At 33.0% G+C, this 21880-nt stretch overlaps 3 protein-coding genes across 5 annotated transcripts in view; 2 read left to right on the top strand and 1 right to left on the bottom strand.

The window, feature by feature from the left end:
• Window positions 1-14516, top strand: part of LOC148166315 (paired box protein Pax-6-like) — a 70367-nt gene extending 55851 nt beyond the window's left edge. For both annotated transcript variants that reach the window (XM_088048687.1, XM_088048688.1), the window contains exons 6-9: window positions 4550-4717; window positions 4769-5036; window positions 13759-14006; window positions 14058-14516. In XM_088048687.1, the coding sequence (XP_087904813.1) occupies window positions 4550-4717; window positions 4769-5036; window positions 13759-14006; window positions 14058-14143 (770 nt within the window). In that variant the 3' untranslated portion in view covers window positions 14144-14516. The remainder of the gene's footprint in view (window positions 1-4549; window positions 4718-4768; window positions 5037-13758; window positions 14007-14057) is intronic.
• A 2569-nt stretch (window positions 14517-17085) lies between these two features.
• Window positions 17086-19439, bottom strand: LOC148166317 (uncharacterized). Of its 2 annotated transcripts, none has more exons than XM_088048714.1 (7): window positions 19347-19439; window positions 18944-19034; window positions 18777-18896; window positions 18596-18728; window positions 18456-18548; window positions 17715-17843; window positions 17086-17637 (listed from the first exon to the last, which is right to left on the bottom strand). In XM_088048714.1, the coding sequence occupies exons 2-7, from the start codon at window positions 19010-19012 to the stop codon at window positions 17216-17218; spliced, it is 966 nt and encodes a 321-aa protein (XP_087904840.1). In that variant the 5' UTR covers window positions 19013-19034; window positions 19347-19439; the 3' UTR covers window positions 17086-17215. The 2 variants fall into 2 exon arrangements, with proteins under 2 accessions (XP_087904840.1, XP_087904839.1); XM_088048713.1 differs by lacking the exon at window positions 19347-19439 and adding an exon at window positions 19198-19339.
• An 862-nt stretch (window positions 19440-20301) lies between these two features.
• On the top strand, window positions 20302-21792 carry LOC148166318 (malate dehydrogenase, cytoplasmic-like). Its single transcript, XM_088049273.1, has 2 exons — window positions 20302-20477; window positions 20541-21792. The coding sequence occupies exons 1-2, from the start codon at window positions 20475-20477 to the stop codon at window positions 21534-21536; spliced, it is 999 nt and encodes a 332-aa protein (XP_087905399.1). The 5' UTR covers window positions 20302-20474; the 3' UTR covers window positions 21537-21792.
• The last annotated feature ends 88 nt before the right edge of the window (window positions 21793-21880 follow it).

Raw genomic sequence — 21880 nt, forward strand, 5'->3', positions numbered from 1 at the left:
GTAGCATTGAAACTGCTAATTTAAGAGAAAAAAAATTCAAATCGCTTTAAATATGAAAATTTAGAAAATTTTTTTTTGCGGCTCTAGAATTCTGTAACTTTGCATTTTTAATTACCATCTCAAGGATAATCTTTCTCTTAAATTTCATTGCTCTAGCATCAAAACTGCCCCATTTACACGTGGTAGTTCAAGACTGTTCGCTTTAAATATATTTTTTTTTAATTTTTCTTTTTGGTTTCATAATTCTGTAACTTCGTATTTTGAATTATCAAAACTGGAACAATCATTCTCTTAAATTTTATTGCAAAAGCTTTGAAATTGCCCGAGTTACACGATTTCATTCGAAACATAAAATTGTTGGTTAACTTTTAATATAAAAGTTTGCAAACTGGGTCTTTTTGGCTCTATAATTTTAAAATTTGACACAGTTAATTTCAAATCAGAGGTAATATTGCCCTTAAATTTCATTGTTTGAGTCTTAAAACCGCCAAAGTTACACCTTTTAATTCAAAAGAGACAAAATTTTCGAATTGATTCAAATATAAAAATTTCCAAAATTTGTCTTTTTGACTCTATAATTTTGAAACTTAACAAACTCATTTAAAATGTCAAAGGTACTATCTCTGTTAAATTTCATAGTTTTAGTGTTGAAACTGCCCGACTTACATGCATGAATCCAAAATACAAAATTTTCAATTCACTTTTAATTAAAAAATTTCCAAAATCTGTCTTGTTGGCTCTATGACAAACTACTTGACACACTTAATTGGCATTTCCGAGGCAATTTCCACTTACAATTCATTGATTTAGCGTTAAAACTTCCCGAGTTACATGTTTTGATTCAAAACCCAAAATTTTCAGATGATTTTAAATACAAAAATTTCTAAAATCGGTTCTAAAATTTTGTAACTTTACACAGATAATCAGCACTTCGAAAATAATTTCGCCCTTAAATTTCATTGTTTTAGCCCTAAAACCGTCAAAGTTACACCTTTTAATTCAAAAGACAAAATTTCTAAAACTTCTCTTTTTGACACTGTGATTTGGAACTTGAACTCAATTAAAATGTCAAAGGTTCCTAATACCCCTCTTAAATTACACGGCTTTAGCAATAATACTACCCAAGTTAACACGTTTTTTTCGAAATACAAAATTTTTGGTTCACTTTTTATAAAAAAAATTCCAAAATCTGTACTTTTGACCCTAGAGTTTTGTATTTTGCCTCGATTATTTGGCAGTTTCCAGGTAACGTCCCCTTAAAATTTCATTGTTTTTGCGTTAAAACTGCCCGATTTACACGTGTTAATTCAAGACACAAAAAATTATGAATGCAATTTTCGCCTAAGATAATGCAGAATTGAAAATTTTAATATGCCTATCTAATAAAATGCCATATCTTAACTGCATTTATCGCCTATGCCAAGGTGGCTGTAAAAGGATGTGTATCAAAGACATGTTTTTCCCTTCCACGGATTGAATCATTCATTTCGACTCTTTCAGAAATTAGGCGCTTAGTTTCATTTTCTTTACCACGAAATGAAATTTTCTTTCCACCCACGCACCCAAAAAAGGTTAATTTAAAATCGAAAAACATCCCCAGTATGTCGTAGGTGTCTACCTACAGCCTTGACGCAATTTCAACCGCCGCCCCTCCGTTCGTGACTCTTTCCTTTGGTCCTTATCGCCAGTTTCTGGATGGCTGCTTCCACCGTAACGCAGATCGGGATGTCTTATCTTACGGGACGCCCACCCAAACTAAGCGAGAGGAACCACCACCGACCCCTAAGGTTCCCTAGGGATCCCACCCCTACTCTCGCTCGTTTAATCCCCACAAACAAGACGTGGATGTGTTTACCGACACGATCCGGGGATAATTACTATCATATTTGGAAACGCGTTGTTATTTAAGAAAGACTTGAAGCGATCGATTTGGTGGAAATAAGAAGGTAATTTTTATATTTCAGGGAGGGAGCCGGGACTGCACGCTGGTGGGAACATCCAGGGGTGGACTCTTTATTTCTGTTCTAATTCTACATTCATTTTACAAGTCCGATTTCACGATTTACTTCGAAACACAAAATTTTTCGATTCACTTCTAAAATCAAAATTTCCAAAATATGTCCTTTTGGCTCTATAATTTTGTAACTTGACACAGTCAATACGCCTATCAAAGGTAATATCCCTCTTAAATTTCATTGCTATAACATCAAAACTGCCCGATTTACACGTGTAAATCCAAGGTACAAAATTTTTTGTTTGTTTTAAATATGAAAATTTTCAAAAAACTTTATTTTTGCTCTATAATTCTGCAACTTTGCACTTTTAATTGACATATCAGAAGCAATCTTTCTCTTAAATTTTATTGCTGTAGGATGGAAACCGCCCGATTTACACGATTTAAGTCGAAACACAAAATTTTTCGATTCACTTCTAAAATCAAAATTTCTAAAATCTGTTCTTTTGGCTCTATAATTTTGTAACTTGACACAGTTAATACGCCTATCGAAAGTAATATCCCTCCCTAATTTCATTGCTATAACATCAAAACTGTCCGATTTACACGTGTAAATTCAAGATAAAAATTTTTTTGTTTGTTTTAAATATGAAAATTTCCAAAAAAATTTATTTTTGCTCTATAATTCTGCAACTTTGCACTTTTAATTGACATATCAGAAGCAATCTTTCTCTTAAATTTTATTGCTGTAGGATGGAAACCGCCCGATTTACACGATTTAAGTCGAAACACAAAATTTTTCGATTCACTTCTAAAATCAAAATTTCTAAAATCTGTTCTTTTGGCTCTATAATTTTGTAACTTGACACAGTTAATACGCCTATCGAAAGTAATATCCCTCCCTAATTTCATTGCTATAACATCAAAACTGTCCGATTTACACGTGTAAATTCAAGATAAAAATTTTTTTGTTTGTTTTAAATATAAAAATTTCCAAAAAAATTTATTTTTGCTCTATAATTCTGCAACTTTGCACTTTTAATTGACATATCAGAAGCAATCTTTCTCTTAAATTTTATTGCTGTAGGATGGAAACCGCCCGATTTACACGATTTAAGTCGAAACACAAAATTTTTCAATTCTCTTCTAAAATCAAAATTCCTAAAATCTGTTCTTTTGGCTCTATAATTTTGTAACTTGACATAGTTAATTAGCCTATCAAAGATAATATCCCTCTTAAATTTTATTACTATAACATCAAAACTGCCCGATTTACACGAGTAAATTCAAGATACAAAATTTTGTGTTTGTTTTAAATATGAAAATTTCCAAAAAAATTTATTTCCGCTCTATAATTCTGTCACTTTGCAATTTTAATTGACATGTCAGAAGCAATCTTTCTCTAAAATTTTATTGCTGTAGCATTGAAACTGCCCGATTTACACGATTTAATTCGAAAAACCAAATTTTTCGATTTTCTTCTAAAATCAAAATTCCTAAAATCTGTTCTTTTGGCTCTATAATTTTGTAACTTGACATAGTTAATTAGCCTATCACAGATAATATCCCTCTTAAATTTTATTACTATAACATCAAAACTGCCCGATTTACACAAGTAAATTCAAGATACAAAATTTTCTGTTTGCTTTAAATATGAAAATTTCCAAACATTTTCATTTTTGCTTTATAATTCAGTAACTTCGCACTTTTAATTGACATATCAGGAGTCATCTTTCTCTTAAAGTTTATTGCTGTACCATTGAAACTGCCCGATTTACACGATTTAATTCGAAAGATCAAATTTTTTCGATTCACTTCTAAAATCAAAATTTCTAAAATCTGTACTTCTGGCTCTATAATTTTGTAACTTGACACAGTCAATTACCCTATTAAAGGTAATATCTCTCTTAAATTTCCTTGTTATAACATTAAAACTGCCTAATTTACATGTGTAAATTCAAGATACAAAATTTTCTGTTTGCTTTAAATATGGAAATTTCCAAAATTTTTCATTTCCGCTCTATAATTCTGTAACTTGACACAGATACTTATTAGCATATTAAAAGTAATATCTTTCTTAAATTTTATTGCTCTAGCATTAAAACTGCCCGATTTACATGTGTTAATTCAAGACACAAAATTTGTTCGCTTTTCGCTTTAAATATATATATATTTTTAATTTTTCGTTTGGGTTCTATAATTATGTAACTTCGCACCTTTAATTGACATATTTGGAGTAATCTTTCTCTTAAATTTTATTGCTGTAGCGTTGAAACTGGCTGATTTACGCTAGTGGGAACATCCAGAAGTGGACTCTTTATTTCTATTCTAATTCTACATTCTCTTTGCAATTTCTTTTTATTGTCTTTAAGTCCGCTTTTGTAATTTTATCATTTCAGTGCTCGAAAACGGACGAAGGAACTTCCAACTTCTGGGTGTTGGGAAATCCAGGGCTGGACTCAGAAACCACTTTTTTTCTTCCTCTGGATGCAATTTGTTTATCCTCTCCTCTTCCTTTAGCTGTTGTGTCTTCACCGTTGTAATAATTCCCAATTCTTCCATTGCACTATTTTTAACTATTTCTCTTCTTTCCAGTGACGGACCTGGACGGCATCAACTCCGACGAGACCAACTCAGGGGACAACTCCAACGCCGGTTCAAGTATAGGACCCGACGATGATCAAGCAAGACTTAGGCTCAAGAGGAAGTTGCAAAGAAACCGCACGTCTTTCACAAACGACCAGATAGACAGTCTCGAGAAAGGTAAACTCGACTCAATAAACCCCTTCGACTTAAACCGACACCCAATTTCAGAATTCGAACGAACGCATTATCCAGATGTGTTCGCTCGGGAGAGGTTGGCGGCGAAAATTGGCCTTCCTGAAGCCAGAATTCAAGTGTGGTTCTCAAATCGGAGAGCCAAGTGGCGGCGAGAAGAGAAATTACGCAATCAACGGAGAGGCGCTCCGGCTCCTGCGGAGCATCCGGGGCCGGCGGCGTCGCCGCCGCGTCTTCAGGGGTTTAATAACACGACGATGTACTCGCCGATTCCGCCGCCGATGTCTATTGCCGATACGTACAGGTACGCCCCCGTTGCGAGATTTTAGGGGTTGGTTTTCTTAAGGTTGAACTATCCATTTTTTAAGAGAGGGTGAAACAGGATCTGGGAACTTTTTGCTTGGTCTCTAAACTAAAAATTCCTAAAATCTGTGTCTTTTGCTCTAAAATTTTGCAATTTAGTGGAGGCAATATACAACTCTAAATTAGTAACTTCCCCAAATTTTATAGTTGTAACACTAAAATTACTAAAATTACGAATTTTTTTGCAAGGTGCGGAAACTCTTTGCTTGGTCTCAAAACTAAAAATTCCTAAAATCTGTGTCTTTTGCTCCACAATTTTGTAATTTGACAGAGTTAAAACATATCTCAAAAATAGTAACTTCTCTAAATTTTATAGCATCATAGCTGTAACACTAAAATTACCAAAATTACGAATTTTTTTGGAGATTGTTTGAACATTTTGCTTAGTCTCAAAAATAAAAATTTCTGACTTCTGTGTCTTTGGCTCCACAATTTTGCAATTTAGTAGAGTTAATAAACGACTGAAAAATAGTAATTTTTCCAAATTTCATAGCCTTAGCACCACAATTACTAAAATTAAAAATTTTAGTGAATGATCTGGGAACTTTTTGCTTGGTCTCAAACATAAAATTTTCTAACTTTTGTGCCTTTTGCTCCACAATTTTGAGATTTGGTTAAGTTAATAAACGATTTAAAACTAGTAACATACCAAAATTTCATAGTTGTAGCACTAAAATTACAAAAATTATGAATTTTTTTGAAGGATGCGGAAATTTTTTACTAGGTCTCAAAATTAAAAATTTCTGACTTCTGTGTCTTTTGCTCCACAATTTTGTAATTTAGTAGAGTTAATACACGACTCAAAAATAGTAACTTGCCCAAATTTGATAGCCGTACCACCAAAATTACAAAAATTACGAATTTTAGTGGAGGATCTGGGAACTTTTTGCTTGGTCTAAAACATAAAAATTTCTAACTTTTGTGTCTTTGGCTCCACAATTTTGCAATTTAGTAGAGTTAATAAACGTCTTAAAAATATTAATTTTCCCAAATTTCATAGTTGTAGCACTAAAATTACAAAAATTACGGATTTTTTTGCAAGATGCGGAAACTCTTTGCTTGGTCTCAAAACTAAAAATTTATAAAATCTGTGTCTTTTGCTCCAAAATTTTGCAATTTGGTGGAGTTAATATACAACTCTAAATTAGTAACTTCCCCTAATTTTATAGTTGTAACACTAAAATTACCAAAGTTACGAATTTTTTTGGAGATTGTGGGAAATTTTTGCTTAGTCTTAAAAATAAAAATTTCTAATTTCTGTGTCTTTTGCTCCACAATTTTGTAATTTGGTAGAGTCAATACACGACTCAAAAATAGTAACTTGCTCAAATTTGATAGCCGTACCACCAAAATTACTAAAATTACGAATTTTAGTGGAGGATCTGGGAACTTTTTGCTTGGTCACAAACCTAAAAATTTCTAACTTTTGTGTCTTTGGCTCCACAATTTTGCAATTTAGTAGAGTTAATAAACGTCTTAAAAATATTAATTTTCCCAAATTTTATAGTTGTAGCACTAAAATTACAAAAATTAAGAATTTTTTTGCAAGGTGCGGAAACTCTTTGCTTGGTCTCAAAACTAAAAATTCCTAAAATCTGTGTCTTTTGCTCCAAAATTTTGTAATTTAGTGGAGCTAATATACAACTCTATATTAGTAACTTCCCCTAATTTTATAGTTGTTGCACTAAAATTACCAAAGTTACGAATTTTTTTGGAGGTTGTGGGAAATTTTTGCTGAGTCTTAAAAATAAAAATTTCTAATTTCTGTGTCTTTTGCTCCACAATTTTGTAATTTGGTAGAGTCAATACACGACTCAAAAATAGTAACTTGCCCAAATTTGATAGCCGTACCACCAAAATTACTAAAATTACGAATTTTAGTGGAGGATCTGGGAACTTTTTGCTTGGTCTCAAACATAAAAATTTCTAACTTTTGTGTCTTTGGCTCCACAATTTTGCAATTTAGTAGAGTTAATAAACGTCTTACAAATATTAATTTTCCCAAATTTCATAGTTGTAGCACTAAAATTACCAAAGTTACGAATTTTTTTGTAGGTTGTGGGAAATTTTTGCTTAGTCTTAAAAATAAAAATAAAAATTTCTGTGTCTTTTGCTCCACAATTTTGTAATTTGGTAGAGTCAATACACGACTTAAAAATAGTAACTTGCCCAAATTTGATAGCCGTACCACCAAAATTACTAAAATTACGAATTTTAGAATTTTAGTGGAGAATTTGGGAACTTTTTGCTTGGTCTCAAACATAAAAATTTCTAACTTTTGTGTCTTTGCCTCCACAATTTTGCAATTTAGTAGAGTTAATAAACGTCTTAAAAATATTTAATTTTCCCAAATTTCATAGTTGTAGCACTAAAATTACAAAAATTACGAATTTTTTTGCAAGATGCGGAAACTCTTTGCTTGGTCTCAAAACTAAACATTCCTAAAATCTGTGTCTTTTGCTCCACAATTTTGCAATTTAGTGGAGCTAATATACAACTTTATATTAGTAACTTCCCCTAATTTTATAGTTGTTGCACTAAAATTACCAAAGTTACGAATTTTTTGGAGGTTGTGGGAAATTTTTGCTTAGTCTTAGAAATAAAAATTTCTAATTTCTGTGTCTTTTGCTCCACAATTTTGTAATTTGGTAGAGTCAATACACGACTTAAAAATAGTAACTTGCCCAAATTTGATAGCCGTACCACCAAAATTACTAAAATTACGAATTTTAGAATTTTAGTGGAGAATTTGGGAACTTTTTGCTTGGTCTCAAACATAAAAATTTCTAACTTTTGTGTCTTTGCCTCCACAATTTTGCAATTTAGTAGAGTTAATAAACGTCTTAAAAATATTAATTTTCCCAAATTTCATAGTTGTAGCACTAAAATTACAAAAATTACGAATTTTTTTGCAAGGTGCAGAAACTCTTTGCTTGGTCCCAAAACTAAAAATTCCTAAAATCTGTGTCTTTTGCTCCAAAATTTTGCAATTTAGTGGAGTTAATATACAACTCTAAATTAGTAACTTCCCCTAATTTTATAGTTGTTGCACTAAAATTACCAAAGTTACGAATTTTTTGGAGGTTGTGGGAAATTTTTGCTTAGTCTTAGAAATAAAAATTTCTAATTTCTGTGTCTTTTGCTCCACAATTTTGTAATTTGGTAAAGTCAATACACGACTCAAAAATAGTAACTTGCCCAAATTTGATAGCCGTACCACCAAAATTACTAAAATTACGAATTTTAGTGGAGGATCTGGGAACTTTTTGCTTGGTCTCAAACATAAAAATTTCTAACGTTTGTGTCTTTGGCTCCACAATTTTGCAATTTAATAGAGTTAATAAACGTCTTAAAAATATTAATTTTCCCAAATTTCATAGTTGTAGCACTAAAATTACAAAAATTACGGATTTTTTTGCAAGATGCGGAAACTCTTTGCTTGGTCTCAAAACTAAAAATTTATAAAATCTGTGTCTTTTGCTCCAAAATTTTGCAATTTAGTGGAGTTAATATACAACTCTAAATTAGTAACTTTCCCTAATTTTATAGTTGTTGCACTAAAATTACCAAAGTTACGAATTTTTTTGCAAGGTGCAGAAACTCTTTGCTTGGTCCCAAAACTAAAAATTCCTAAAATCTGTGTCTTTTGCTCCAAAATTTTGCAATTTAGTGGAGTTAATATACAACTCTAATTTAGTAACTTCCCCTAATTTTATAGTTGTTGCACTAAAATTACCAAAGTTACGAATTTTTTGGAGGTTGTGGGAAATTTTTGCTTAGTCTTAGAAATAAAAATTTCTAATTTCTGTGTCTTTTGCTCCACAATTTTGTAATTTGGTAGAATCAATACACGACTCAAAAATAGTAATTTGCCCAAATTTGATAGCCGTACCACCAAAATTACTAAAATTACGAATTTTAGTGGAGGATCTGGGAACTTTTTGCTTGATCTCAAACATAAAAATTTCTAACTTTTGTGTCTTTGGCTCCACAATTTTGCAATTTAGTAGAGTTAATAAACGTCTTAAAAATATTAATTTTCCTAAATTTCATAGTTGTAGCACTAAAATTACAAAAATTACGAATTTTTTTGCAAGATGCGGAAACTCTTTGCTTGGTCCCAAAACTAAAAATTCCTAAAATCTGTGTCTTTTGCTCCAAAATTTTGCAATTTGGTGGAGTTAATATACAACTCTAAATTAGTAACTTCCCCTAATTTTATAGTTGTAACACTAAAATTACCAAAGTTACGAATTTTTTTGGAGATTGTGGGAAATTTTTGCTTAGTCTTAAAAATAAAAATTTCTAATTTCTGTGTCTTTTGCTCCACAATTTTGTAATTTGGTAGAGTCAATACACGACTCAAAAATAGTAACTTGCTCAAATTTGATAGCCGTACCACCAAAATTACTAAAATTACGAATTTTAGTGGAGGATCTGGGAACTTTTTGCTTGGTCACAAACCTAAAAATTTCTAACTTTTGTGTCTTTGGCTCCACAATTTTGCAATTTAGTAGAGTTAATAAACGTCTTAAAAATATTAATTTTCCCAAATTTCATAGTTGTAGCATTAAAATTACAAAAATTACGAATTTTTTTGCAAGATGCGGAAACTCTTTGCTTGGTCCCAAAACTAAAAATTCCTAAAATCTGTGTCTTTTGCTCCAAAATTTTGCAATTTGGTGGAGTTAATATACAACTCTAAATTAGTAACTTCCCCTAATTTTATAGTTGTAACACTAAAATTACCAAAGTTACGAATTTTTTTGGAGATTGTGGGAAATTTTTGCTTAGTCTTAAAAATAAAAATTTCTAATTTCTGTGTCTTTTGCTCCACAATTTTGTAATTTGGTAGAGTCAATACACAACTCAAAAATAGTAACTTGCTCAAATTTGATAGCCGTACCACCAAAATTACTAAAATTACGAATTTTAGTGGAGGATCTGGGAACTTTTTGCTTGGTCACAAACCTAAAAATTTCTAACTTTTGTGTCTTTGGCTCCACAATTTTGCAATTTAGTAGAGTTAATAAACGTCTTAAAAATATTAATTTTCCCAAATTTTATAGTTGTAGCACTAAAATTACAAAAATTAAGAATTTTTTTGCAAGGTGCGGAAACTCTTTGCTTGGTCTCAAAACTAAAAATTCCTAAAATCTGTGTCTTTTGCTCCAAAATTTTGTAATTTAGTGGAGCTAATATACAACTCTATATTAGTAACTTCCCCTAATTTTATAGTTGTTGCACTAAAATTACCAAAGTTACGAATTTTTTTGGAGGTTGTGGGAAATTTTTGCTGAGTCTTAAAAATAAAAATTTCTAATTTCTGTGTCTTTTGCTCCACAATTTTGTAATTTGGTAGAGTCAATACACGACTCAAAAATAGTAACTTGCCCAAATTTGATAGCCGTACCACCAAAATTACTAAAATTACGAATTTTAGTGGAGGATCTGGGAACTTTTTGCTTGGTCTCAAACATAAAAATTTCTAACTTTTGTGTCTTTGGCTCCACAATTTTGCAATTTAGTAGAGTTAATAAACGTCTTACAAATATTAATTTTCCCAAATTTCATAGTTGTAGCACTAAAATTACCAAAGTTACGAATTTTTTTGTAGGTTGTGGGAAATTTTTGCTTAGTCTTAAAAATAAAAATAAAAATTTCTGTGTCTTTTGCTCCACAATTTTGTAATTTGGTAGAGTCAATACACGACTTAAAAATAGTAACTTGCCCAAATTTGATAGCCGTACCACCAAAATTACTAAAATTACGAATTTTAGAATTTTAGTGGAGAATTTGGGAACTTTTTGCTTGGTCTCAAACATAAAAATTTCTAACTTTTGTGTCTTTGCCTCCACAATTTTGCAATTTAGTAGAGTTAATAAACGTCTTAAAAATATTTAATTTTCCCAAATTTCATAGTTGTAGCACTAAAATTACAAAAATTACGAATTTTTTTGCAAGATGCGGAAACTCTTTGCTTGGTCTCAAAACTAAACATTCCTAAAATCTGTGTCTTTTGCTCCACAATTTTGCAATTTAGTGGAGCTAATATACAACTTTATATTAGTAACTTCCCCTAATTTTATAGTTGTTGCACTAAAATTACCAAAGTTACGAATTTTTTGGAGGTTGTGGGAAATTTTTGCTTAGTCTTAGAAATAAAAATTTCTAATTTCTGTGTCTTTTGCTCCACAATTTTGTAATTTGGTAGAGTCAATACACGACTCAAAAATAGTAACTTGCCCAAATTTGATAGCCGTACCACCAAAATTACTAAAATTACGAATTTTAGTGGAGGATCTGGGAACTTTTTGCTTGATCTCAAACATAAAAATTTCTAACTTTTGTGTCTTTGGCTCCACAATTTTGCAATTTAGTAGAGTTAATAAACGTCTTAAAAATATTAATTTTCCCAAATTTCATAGTTGTAGCACTAAAATTACAAAAATTACGAATTTTTTTGCAAGATGCGGAAACTCTTTGCTTGGTCTCAAAACTAAAAATTCCTAAAATCTGTGTCTTTTGCTCCAAAATTTTGCAATTTAGTGGAGTTAATATACAACTCTAAATTAGTAACTTCCCCTAATTTTATAGTTGTTGCACTAAAATTACCAAAGTTACGAATTTTTTGGAGGTTGTGGGAAATTTTTGCTTAGTCTTAGAAATAAAAATTTCTAATTTCTGTGTCTTTTGCTCCACAATTTTGTAATTTGGTAGAATCAATACACGACTCAAAAATAGTAATTTGCCCAAATTTGATAGCCGTACCACCAAAATTACTAAAATTACGAATTTTAGTGGAGGATCTGGGAACTTTTTGCTTGGTCTCAAACCTAAAAATTTCTAACTTTTGTGTCTTTGGCTCCACAATTTTGCAATTTAGTAGAGTTAATAAACGTCTTAAAAATATTAATTTTCCCAAATTTCATAGTTGTAGCACTAAAATTACAAAAAATACGAATTTTTTTGCAAGGTACGGAAACTCTTTGCTTGGTCTCAAAACTAAAAATTCCTAAAATCTGTGTCTTTTGCTCCAAAATTTTGCAATTTAGTGGAGTTAATATACAACTCTAAATTAGTAACTTCCCCTAATTTTATAGTTGTAACACTAAAATTACCAAAGTTACGAATTTTTTGGAGGTTGTGGGAAATTTTTGCTTAGTCTTAGAAATAAAAATTTCTAATTTCTGTGTCTTTTGCTCCACAATTTTGTAATTTGGTAGAGTCAATACACGACTCAAAAATAGTAACTTGCCCAAATTTGATAGCCGTACCACCAAAATTACTAAAATTACGAATTTTAGTGGAGGATCTGGGAACTTTTTGCTTGGTCTCAAACATAAAAATTTCTAACTTTTGTGTCTTTGGCTCCACAATTTTGCAATTTAGTAGAGTTAATAAACGTCTTACAAATATTAATTTTCCCAAATTTCATAGTTGTAGCACTAAAATTACAAAAATTAAGAATTTTTTTGCAAGGTGCGGAAACTCTTTGCTTGGTGTCAAAACTAAAAATTTATAAAATCTGTGTCTTTTGCTCCAAAATTTTGCAATTTGGTGAAGTTACTACAGAACTCTAAATTAGTAACTTCCCCTAATTTTATAGTTGTAGCACTAAAATTACCAAAGTTACGAATTTTTTTGGAGGTTGTGGGAAATTTTTGCTTAGTCTTAAAAATAAAAATAAAAATTTCTGTGTCTTTTGCTCCACAATTTTGTAATTTGGTAGAGTCAATACACGACTTAAAAATAGTAACTTGCCCAAATTTGATAGCCGTACCACCAAAATTACTAAAATTACGAATTTTAGAATTTTAGTGGAGAATTTGGGAACTTTTTGCTTGGTCTCAAACATAAAAATTTCTAACTTTTGTGTCTTTGCCTCCACAATTTTGCAATTTAGTAGAGTTAATAAACGTCTTAAAAATATTTAATTTTCCCAAATTTCATAGTTGTAGCACTAAAATTACAAAAATTACGAATTTTTTTGCAAGATGCGGAAACTCTTTGCTTGGTCTCAAAACTAAACATTCCTAAAATCTGTGTCTTTTGCTCCACAATTTTGCAATTTAGTGGAGCTAATATACAACTTTATATTAGTAACTTCCCCTAATTTTATAGTTGTTGCACTAAAATTACCAAAGTTACGAATTTTTTGGAGGTTGTGGGAAATTTTTGCTTAGTCTTAGAAATAAAAATTTCTAATTTCTGTGTCTTTTGCTCCACAATTTTGTAATTTGGTAGAGTCAATACACGACTTAAAAATAGTAACTTGCCCAAATTTGATAGCCGTACCACCAAAATTACTAAAATTACGAATTTTAGAATTTTAGTGGAGAATTTGGGAACTTTTTGCTTGGTCTCAAACATAAAAATTTCTAACTTTTGTGTCTTTGCCTCCACAATTTTGCAATTTAGTAGAGTTAATAAACGTCTTAAAAATATTAATTTTCCCAAATTTCATAGTTGTAGCACTAAAATTACAAAAATTACGAATTTTTTTGAAGGATGCGGAAATTTTTTACTAGGTCTCAAAACTAAAAATTCCTAAAATTTGTGTCATTTGCTCTAAAATTTTGCAATTTGGTGGAGTTAATATACAACTCTAAATTAGTAACTTCCCCAAATTTTAACTTTTAATTTTTAACTTTTATTATTAGTTCCATGTCGTCGATGTCGACGTTCAGCCATGGGGGACTTGGCACGACCATGGGACCTTCCCCAGGGGCTTGTTTGCAACAGAGAGAGAGTCCGGGAATGGGGGGCGCAATGAGCGGGTATTGCATGGGGCGCCCCCCGAGTTACGATCTGGGAATAGGATATGGGTCGAGGCCTTCGCCCTGCAGCCCCACACAACCTTACCAGATGAACGGACATCAGTACAACACCAACGGGACTTCTTCAACTGGTTAAACAATCGTTTTAGTGGAGAGAGTGTTAGTTTAACTCTTTTTTTTAGGATTGATATCTCCTGGAGTCTCCGTTCCCATTGCAGTTCCCGGGCAGACTGACATGACGTCCCAGTATTGGCCTCGTTTACAGTGACCTTGGTGGACCTAAATGATTTTGGCATAAATGTTGTCTTACCCTTTATAGTATTGTTGAACTTTTTCAAATTCAAACTTCATTGGAAACTAAGAATGATGCCAGAATTGTCCCAAAAATCATTCATTCCAAAGAGTTAGTGTACAATTCATATTTTGATCATTCTTTGTGTATATGTGATCATGTAAAATACAACATTTTTTCCTTTTTTTTTGTGTAACGACACCCATATCAAGATTTCTGTTTAAATAGAAGACTACGTGCATGTGATTTTGTAAAATATTTTTTAATGTGAATATTAGTTTAGTAATTTATAACAATTGTTTTTATCAAATTCTTTTTTATTGTGTGTAAATAAATCATATTGATGATCTAGGCGAGCTTTTTTTAGGACCGGATCAGCACTTCTCGGTTCACTTTTAATATAAAAATTGCCTAAATCTGCCCTTTTGGTTCTATAAATTTGTAACTTGGCACAGTTTATTGCTATTTCAAAGGTAATATCCCTCTTAAATTTCATTGCTGTAGCATCTAAACTGCCCGATTTACACGTGTTAACTCAAGACACTAAATTTTTCTGGTCGCTTTAAATATGAAAATTTCCAAAATTTTTCTTTTTGGTTCTAGAATTTTGTAACTTGACACAGTTAATAGGCATATCTACGATAATATCTCTCATAAATTTCATTGCTGTAGCGTCAAAACTGCCCGATTTACACGTGTTAATTCAAGATACAAAATTTTCTGCTTCGCTCTAATTACAAAAATTTTCCAAATTTTTTTTGGCTCTATAATTTTTTAACTTCCCACTTTTAATTACCACGTCAGGGGTAATTTTTCTCTTAAATTTAATTGTGGAAGCATTAAAACTGCCCGATTTACACGATTAATTTCGAAACCAAAATTTTTCGATTCATTTTTAATATTAAAATTTTTAAAATCTGTACTTTTGGCTCTATAATTTCGTAATTTGACACAGTTAATAAGCATATCAAACGTAATATCCCTCTTTAGCATTAAAACTACCCGATGTACACGTGTTCTCAAGACAAAAAAAATTCTGTTCGCTTTAAATACGAAAATTTCTAAAATTTTTCTTTTCAGCTCTATAATTCTAAAACTTCGCCCTTTTAATCAACATATCAGGAATAATCTTTCCCTTAAATTTTATAGCTGTGACATTGAAACTGCCCGATTTACACGGTTCATTCGAAATACAAAATTTTTGGATTCACTTCTAATATCAAAATTTCTAAAATCTGTCATTTTCGCTCTATAATTTGTAACTAAACACAGTTAATAGTCATGTCAAAGATAAAATCCCTCTTAAATTTCATTGATATAGCATCAAAACTGACCGATTTACACGTGTTAATTCAATACCCAAAATTTTCTGTTCGCTTTAAATAAGAAAATTTCCAAAATTTGTCTTTTCGACTCTATTATTTTGTAACTTCGCAATTTTAATTGAGATATTAGGAGTAATCTTTCTCTTAAATTTTATTGCTGTAGCATTGAAACTGCCCGATTTACACGATTTAATTCGAAACACAAAATTTTTGGTTTACTTCTAATACAAAAATTCGCAAAATCGGTCTTTTGGACTCTATAATTTTGCAATTTGACACCGTTAATAAGCAAATCAAAGATGATAGCGCCTTTATATTTCATGGTTTGAGCCTTAAAATCGACAAAGTTACACTTTTTAATTCAAAAGAGACCAAATTTTCAGTTTGATATAAAATTTTCCAAAATTTGTTTTATTGACTCTATAGTTTTGAAACTTAGCAAACCCAATCAGAATGTCAAAAGTACTATCCCTATTAAATTTCATAGTTCTAGTATTGAAACTGCCCGATTTACACGCATGAATCCAAAATACAAAATTTTCGATTCACTTTTAATTAAAAAATTTCCAAAACCTGTCTTATTGGCTCGATAACACTGTGACTTGACACACTTAATTGGCATTTCCGAGGCAATTTCCTTGGAAAATTTCATTGAGTTAGCATTAAAACTGCCCGAGTTACATGTTTTTATTCAAAATACAAAATTTTCTGTTGACTTTAAATATAAAAATTTCGAAAATCGATTTTTTTTGGTTGTAAAATTCTTTAACTTTATACAGATAATTAGAATATCAGAGATAATTTCGCCTTTAAATTCCATTGTTTTAATCCAAAAACCGCAAAAGTTGCACCTTTTAATTAAAAAAGACAAAATTTTTGGTTCGATCCAAATATAAAAACGTCCAAAATTTGTCTTTTTGGCTCTATAACACTGTAACTTGACACACTTAATTGTCATATTTGAGGCAATTTCCCCAGAAAATTTCATTGAATTAGCATTAAAACTGCCCGAGTTATAAGTTTTTATTCAAAACACAATATTTTCTGTTGACTTTAATTACAAAAATTTCTAAAATCGGTCTTTTTGGCTCTAAAATTCTGTAACTTTACACAAAAAATTAGCATATCATAGATAATTTCGCCCTTAAATTTCATCCTTTTAGCCCTAAAACCGCCAAAGTTACACCTTTTAATTCAAGAGGGACTAAATTTTCGTTCGAACTAAATACAAAAATTTCCAAAATTCGTCCTTTGGAAACTTGAACTCATTAGAATGTCAAAGGTACCTAACATCCCTCTTAAATTTCACGGCTTTAACATTAATTAACACTACCCGAGTTATCACGTTACAAAATTTTTGGTTCACTTTTTATATAAAAATTTCCAAAATCTGCCCTTTTGGCCCTAGAATTCTGTATTTTGACACGGTTAATTGACATGTCCCAGGCAATTTCCTTCGAAAATTTCATTGTTTTTGCATTAAAACTGCCAGAGGAGTTACACTGTCGCATTACAGAGATTTTTGGATTATCCCAATTCCGAAATAGACATACTCACTTTATTTGTTTGGTAATTTAAAATAAGACCCAAATCCGTACTTAACACATATTTTGAAAAATATAGATCAAAGTTTTGTACAGAGCGGTTAATAATAACTAAAATAAGTAATACAAAATAGAACTAAACTCATAAAAATAAAGTCAATTCGCCAGTTTACAATAACTCAGTCTTGTAGAAAATCATCAAGTTCATTCAACAGCCTCTCTTCGTCCTTAAGACTAACATTAGAGGCCTCATCGTCATCTTGCAACAACAACACCTCATCCACTGTCTTTGTGCCACTCTGACTCTCCAACTCCACCATCGGCTCGTCCTCTTTCATCTGCGGCCTCCTCAACTTAATTCTTGTAACTTTAGGCTTCTTCACCTCTTCACGATCCTCCGTACTGCTACTAACAAAACTATCACAAATGGTATTCTTGGTTCGTTCCGCTCGGATCTCTTCAAGCGTCTTAATTTTGATTTCGCCAACATCCGAGGACTTCTTCTTCTTGGACGGTCCAACAGGTAGAGGCTCAAGAGGTCGTTTCTTTGACGAGAGACGGTCCCAGATCCTCTGACGCAAATCGTCCACGTTTTCACCTTCTTAAATTAGTGTGTTAATATTAGTAATTACACCCGAGTTCAATACAATGTTTTATCTACGAGTAGCGTGGTATTACCTGGATATGAGTAGTATGCGGCGGATTCCGCTTGTATTTTCTCCAGTTTGATTTCTTCGAGCGTTTTGACTTTAACACGATGTGGAGGCTTTACTGGAGAGTTTGTTGGAGCCGATTCGTTATCAGATTCTGCAAGAACACATCGCTAGTAAAAAATAACAGTGGGGGCGGTCGGGATGCATTCTTGCAGAAAAGAAAGACAAGATTGGTACAAAACAACTTTAATTTCTTTTTTTAATGTACAACTGAAGCACTCTAGGATAAGTACCAAAAACTTGGATTTGGAAACAATGTAACAATCGTAGTGTGTATATAAAAAATATAACTAAATTCTGATTCAATAAATACCATATAACAAAATTAACACTTCTGTTTTACAGTACAGTCAGATTTTGTGCATATGGCAAAATACTTGTCATTATGCAACTAAAATTTTGCTATATGTACAATAACATGGTGAGATTACATACATTTCTATTAATAAATACTACATTGTATAATATATCCCCCGCTTCCCTTTATACAAGAATGCACCCCTAATTAGAACAGTTCCTGTAAAAATCAGAAGAGAAATACTGTGAATTTGGTGCGCTCTTCGAATTTTCACGGAAAAGTTCGTAGATTTGGCCATGGCAAAGTAGGAACATAACAAAACGTAAACTTTTTACAAACAAACGCAACAACACATTCCAAAACACTATAAATACTTGTTTCTTAAAAATTACTTTACTAGCTGCATACCTTCTTCAAAATTAACAACCAAAGAGTCAACGGGCGTCTTAAAACTCTTCTCACTTAAGTGTAGTTTCTCACTCATTGAGTTATTCGCGGACTCTGCAAAACAATCATGAGCCCCCATCAAACTAACTAAGTTAAACTACCTGTTCCTGAGTCTGATTTGCTTTCATTAGCTTCAGCTGCAGCTTTCGCAGTTTGGTGGAGGAAAGGACAGTGAGGTTTTAAGCAGCCCCCGGGTTGAGATTCCCAGTAACACGGTATAGCCTTCCGATTTTTCTACACAGAAAAGGGGGTAAAAGGGGGCGAACAACGAGAAAAACTCACTCTTAGCTCCATGTGTCGGAAGTTGCAGTGGACATTCAAGCATTTGCCTTCTTTCCAGAAGGAGCACATTGTTTCACAGCCTAAAGCAGAAGGTTCGTGGCGAAACGTGCAGTTATCACCCTTAAAGACAACAAGATCACATATGGTAATGAATTTGGGGAATTTACCTTTGCACACGTTGAATAATAATAGAAATAACAATCATTGTTTTTCCTCGGCGATTCTAGATCTGTCATTTTCTGGAAAAAGTTGTCTCGGCTGCAAAGAAACACACCATGAGAGCATGAAAAATTTTGAGGTTATGTTAGAAAAGCGTAGTTTGTGGGGACTGCATTGCAGTAATGTGACCGCAGAGACTCATTAAACGTTCAAACTGAGATAATTAACGATCTCCAAAACTGTTTTGGCGAGATTACGTTACCAGTAGTAGTTTTCGGGCATTTTGTCTTTGGGACTAAGAAATTTTGAAAAGGAACAAACGCGGTTATCCATTGGCACTGTTTAAATTTTTCACTCGTTTTTTCCGAAAAAAGAGTCTTATCTGACTTAAAAAAATCATTGACAGCTTACCTTACAAGAAAATACGTGACCTTTTATTTTTTGTGGAGAACAGGAAATATTGGTACCTGCAGAGGCGGAGATATGTCAACAGTGTCAAATTTGAATAATGGCGGGAGCGCGGAGATTTATGGCGTTACAATCACAGAAAAAATTAAAGGACATTTTAAAGAATACAAATTATGGATAGTTTAATAAAAATTTAGAAAATTGTAGAAACGTTTAGGGGAAACACACATCTAAAAACTGCAACGAGAATCCAGAAAATTTAAACTGAGTATTCACTATCCGAAACTTAAATCGACCATAACTCAGTTATTTGTTATCAGATTTGAATTTAAATCCCAGATTTGGAATCTGCGCAAAATTCTGCGTGCACTGATGTAAATAACTCAAGTTTACACCAAAAAATAAGCGAGATATCAGAAGTTTGGCATAGTCATGAATTTTCGCGAAAAATTGCAACTTTCGACTTCTGGAAAATCTCAAAACTATTTTTATGTAAAAAATTGCGAGAAAAACGATGGCGTAAACCGCATCTCAATATCTGTAATAGTTTCCGAGATATTGAGCGAGTTAGATTTAGAGCCTTGTTTTTTTTAACTTCAAATTTGAGATTCGAACACGACATGCCAAACAAAATCAATAGCCGTTTTGATGCCAAATTATCTTGATAACTTATTATTATTTTTAAATTATTTGATAAAATCATGTAAATCAAGGTAAAATCTTTTCAAGCATGTAACTGCGATAAGAGTGTCCATAATGTAGGTAATCTCATTTTATTTGTGTAAAAATTAACGAATCGTTAATCTCTGTACTTTTACAAGTGCGGTCATATTAGAAAATTAATCCCCAGTTCGATTACCGGCAATTATCGCAAATAAAATACTTGAACAGGTACCCTTTATTTCCGTTCAAAAACAACCCGTTGATTGGTGCTTTCTAATTCCGCGCCACTGCTAAACCAATGATAAATGAGCTGGTTGACATCCCGTATTCGTTTGTTTAAGTGAAAAGTCGTGAGAGGGGTCAAAGGACGTCATATTTATCATTCACTAACTAGTGATAAATAGGGAAAGACGCCGCCAAGGTCTCAAAGGACAAATATTTTCAGAGAGCTCACAAGCCAGCAGCAAAATGGTAAGTTCTCTTCATTTCCTCCTTGAATTTGTCTGATTTGTCCTTCCATTATGTAATTTCCAGTCTGAACCAATTCGTGTCGTCGTCACAGGAGCCGCGGGTCAAATCGCCTATTCCCTGCTCTACATTATCGCCAAGGGCGACGTGTTCGGCCCCAATCAGCCCCTGATTCTCCACCTTCTTGACATTCCCCCCATGATGGGGGTGCTAGAAGGCGTCGTCATGGAGCTGGCAGACTGCGCCCTTCCCTTACTCCGGGAAGTCGTCCCTACCGCCGACCCCGCTGTAGCCTTCAAAGACGTGGTCGCAGCCTTCCTTGTGGGGGCCATGCCGCGCAAACAAGGCATGGAACGCAAAGACCTCCTCTCCGCCAACGTGAAAATCTTCAAAGAGCAAGGAGCCGCAATCGACAAATTCGCCAACAAAGACGTGAAAGTCCTGGTTGTGGGAAACCCCGCCAACACCAACGCTTTGATTTGCTCGAAATTCGCCCCCTCAATCCCCAGGGAGAACTTCACTGCAATGACCAGACTCGACCAGAACCGCGCCCAAGCTCAAATTGCCGCAAAGCTGCACCTCCCAGTCGCACAAGTCTCTAATGTTATCATTTGGGGGAATCACTCCTCCACTCAGTTCCCCGACGCCTCCCATGGAAAAGTCGTCAACCAAGGAAAGGAAGTTGGAGTTAGAGAGGCCGTTGGCGACGACACTTGGCTGCGTTCTGTTTTCGTGGAAACAGTGCAAAAGCGAGGAGCTGCGGTTATCAACGCCAGAAAGATGTCTTCGGCCATGTCGGCGGCTAAAGCCGCCGGTGACCACATGAAGGACTGGTTTAATGGTACAACTCCTGGGAAATTCGTTTCGATGGGAGTTGTGAGTGATGGGAGTTACGGAACTCCCAAAGACGTCGTTTTTTCGTTCCCTGTCACCATCAGCAACAAGAAGTGGTCAATTGTCCAGGGACTCTCCATTGATGACTTTGCTAGGAAGATGTTGGAGACCACCGGAAAAGAACTGGAGGAGGAGAGAGGCGAAGCCAACTCCATCATTGGCGCATGACTAGCAAACAAGCTTTAATAACTCAAACTGGAATGGGATTTTAGGGGTTTTTACTAAAGTCCCAAGTAGAGGTCGTATATGATTGCCAAATTTTATTTTTATACTGTTTTAGTCCGAAACCAAAAAATTTTATTTCTGTGACTAGTTTGATTTGTTAAGGCTTTTTTTGCATTTTTTCCTGTTAGGTTAATTGTGGCATGGTATAAATATAACGCAACTACCTTAATTAGTTGTTGATTATAATTGTTAATTAGTACTATTGTTTTTAATTAATTGATTAATTAACACCCGGTCAAATTTTGAATCTAGTGACTTTCTTGAGGTCTGTTGGCACCGCTGTCAAG

Source organism: Gnatocerus cornutus, unplaced genomic scaffold, assembly GCF_029298725.1.
Source record: "Gnatocerus cornutus isolate USDA-ARS CGAHR unplaced genomic scaffold, icGnaCorn1.1 ctg00000023.1, whole genome shotgun sequence".
Classification (NCBI taxonomy): domain Eukaryota; kingdom Metazoa; phylum Arthropoda; class Insecta; order Coleoptera; family Tenebrionidae; genus Gnatocerus; species Gnatocerus cornutus.

Coding starts and splice junctions, on each gene's coding strand:
- LOC148166317 (XM_088048713.1), bottom strand. CDS start 19,268: ATGGATAACCGCGTTTGTTCCTTTTCAAAATTTCTTAGTCCCAAAGAC. Junction 19,035..19,197: donor ATGCCCGAAAACTACTACTG/GTAACGTAATCT, acceptor GTTTCTTTGCAG/CCGAGACAACTTTTTCCAGA. Junction 18,729..18,776: donor TCCGACACATGGAGCTAAGA/GTGAGTTTTTCT, acceptor TTTTCTGTGTAG/AAAAATCGGAAGGCTATACC.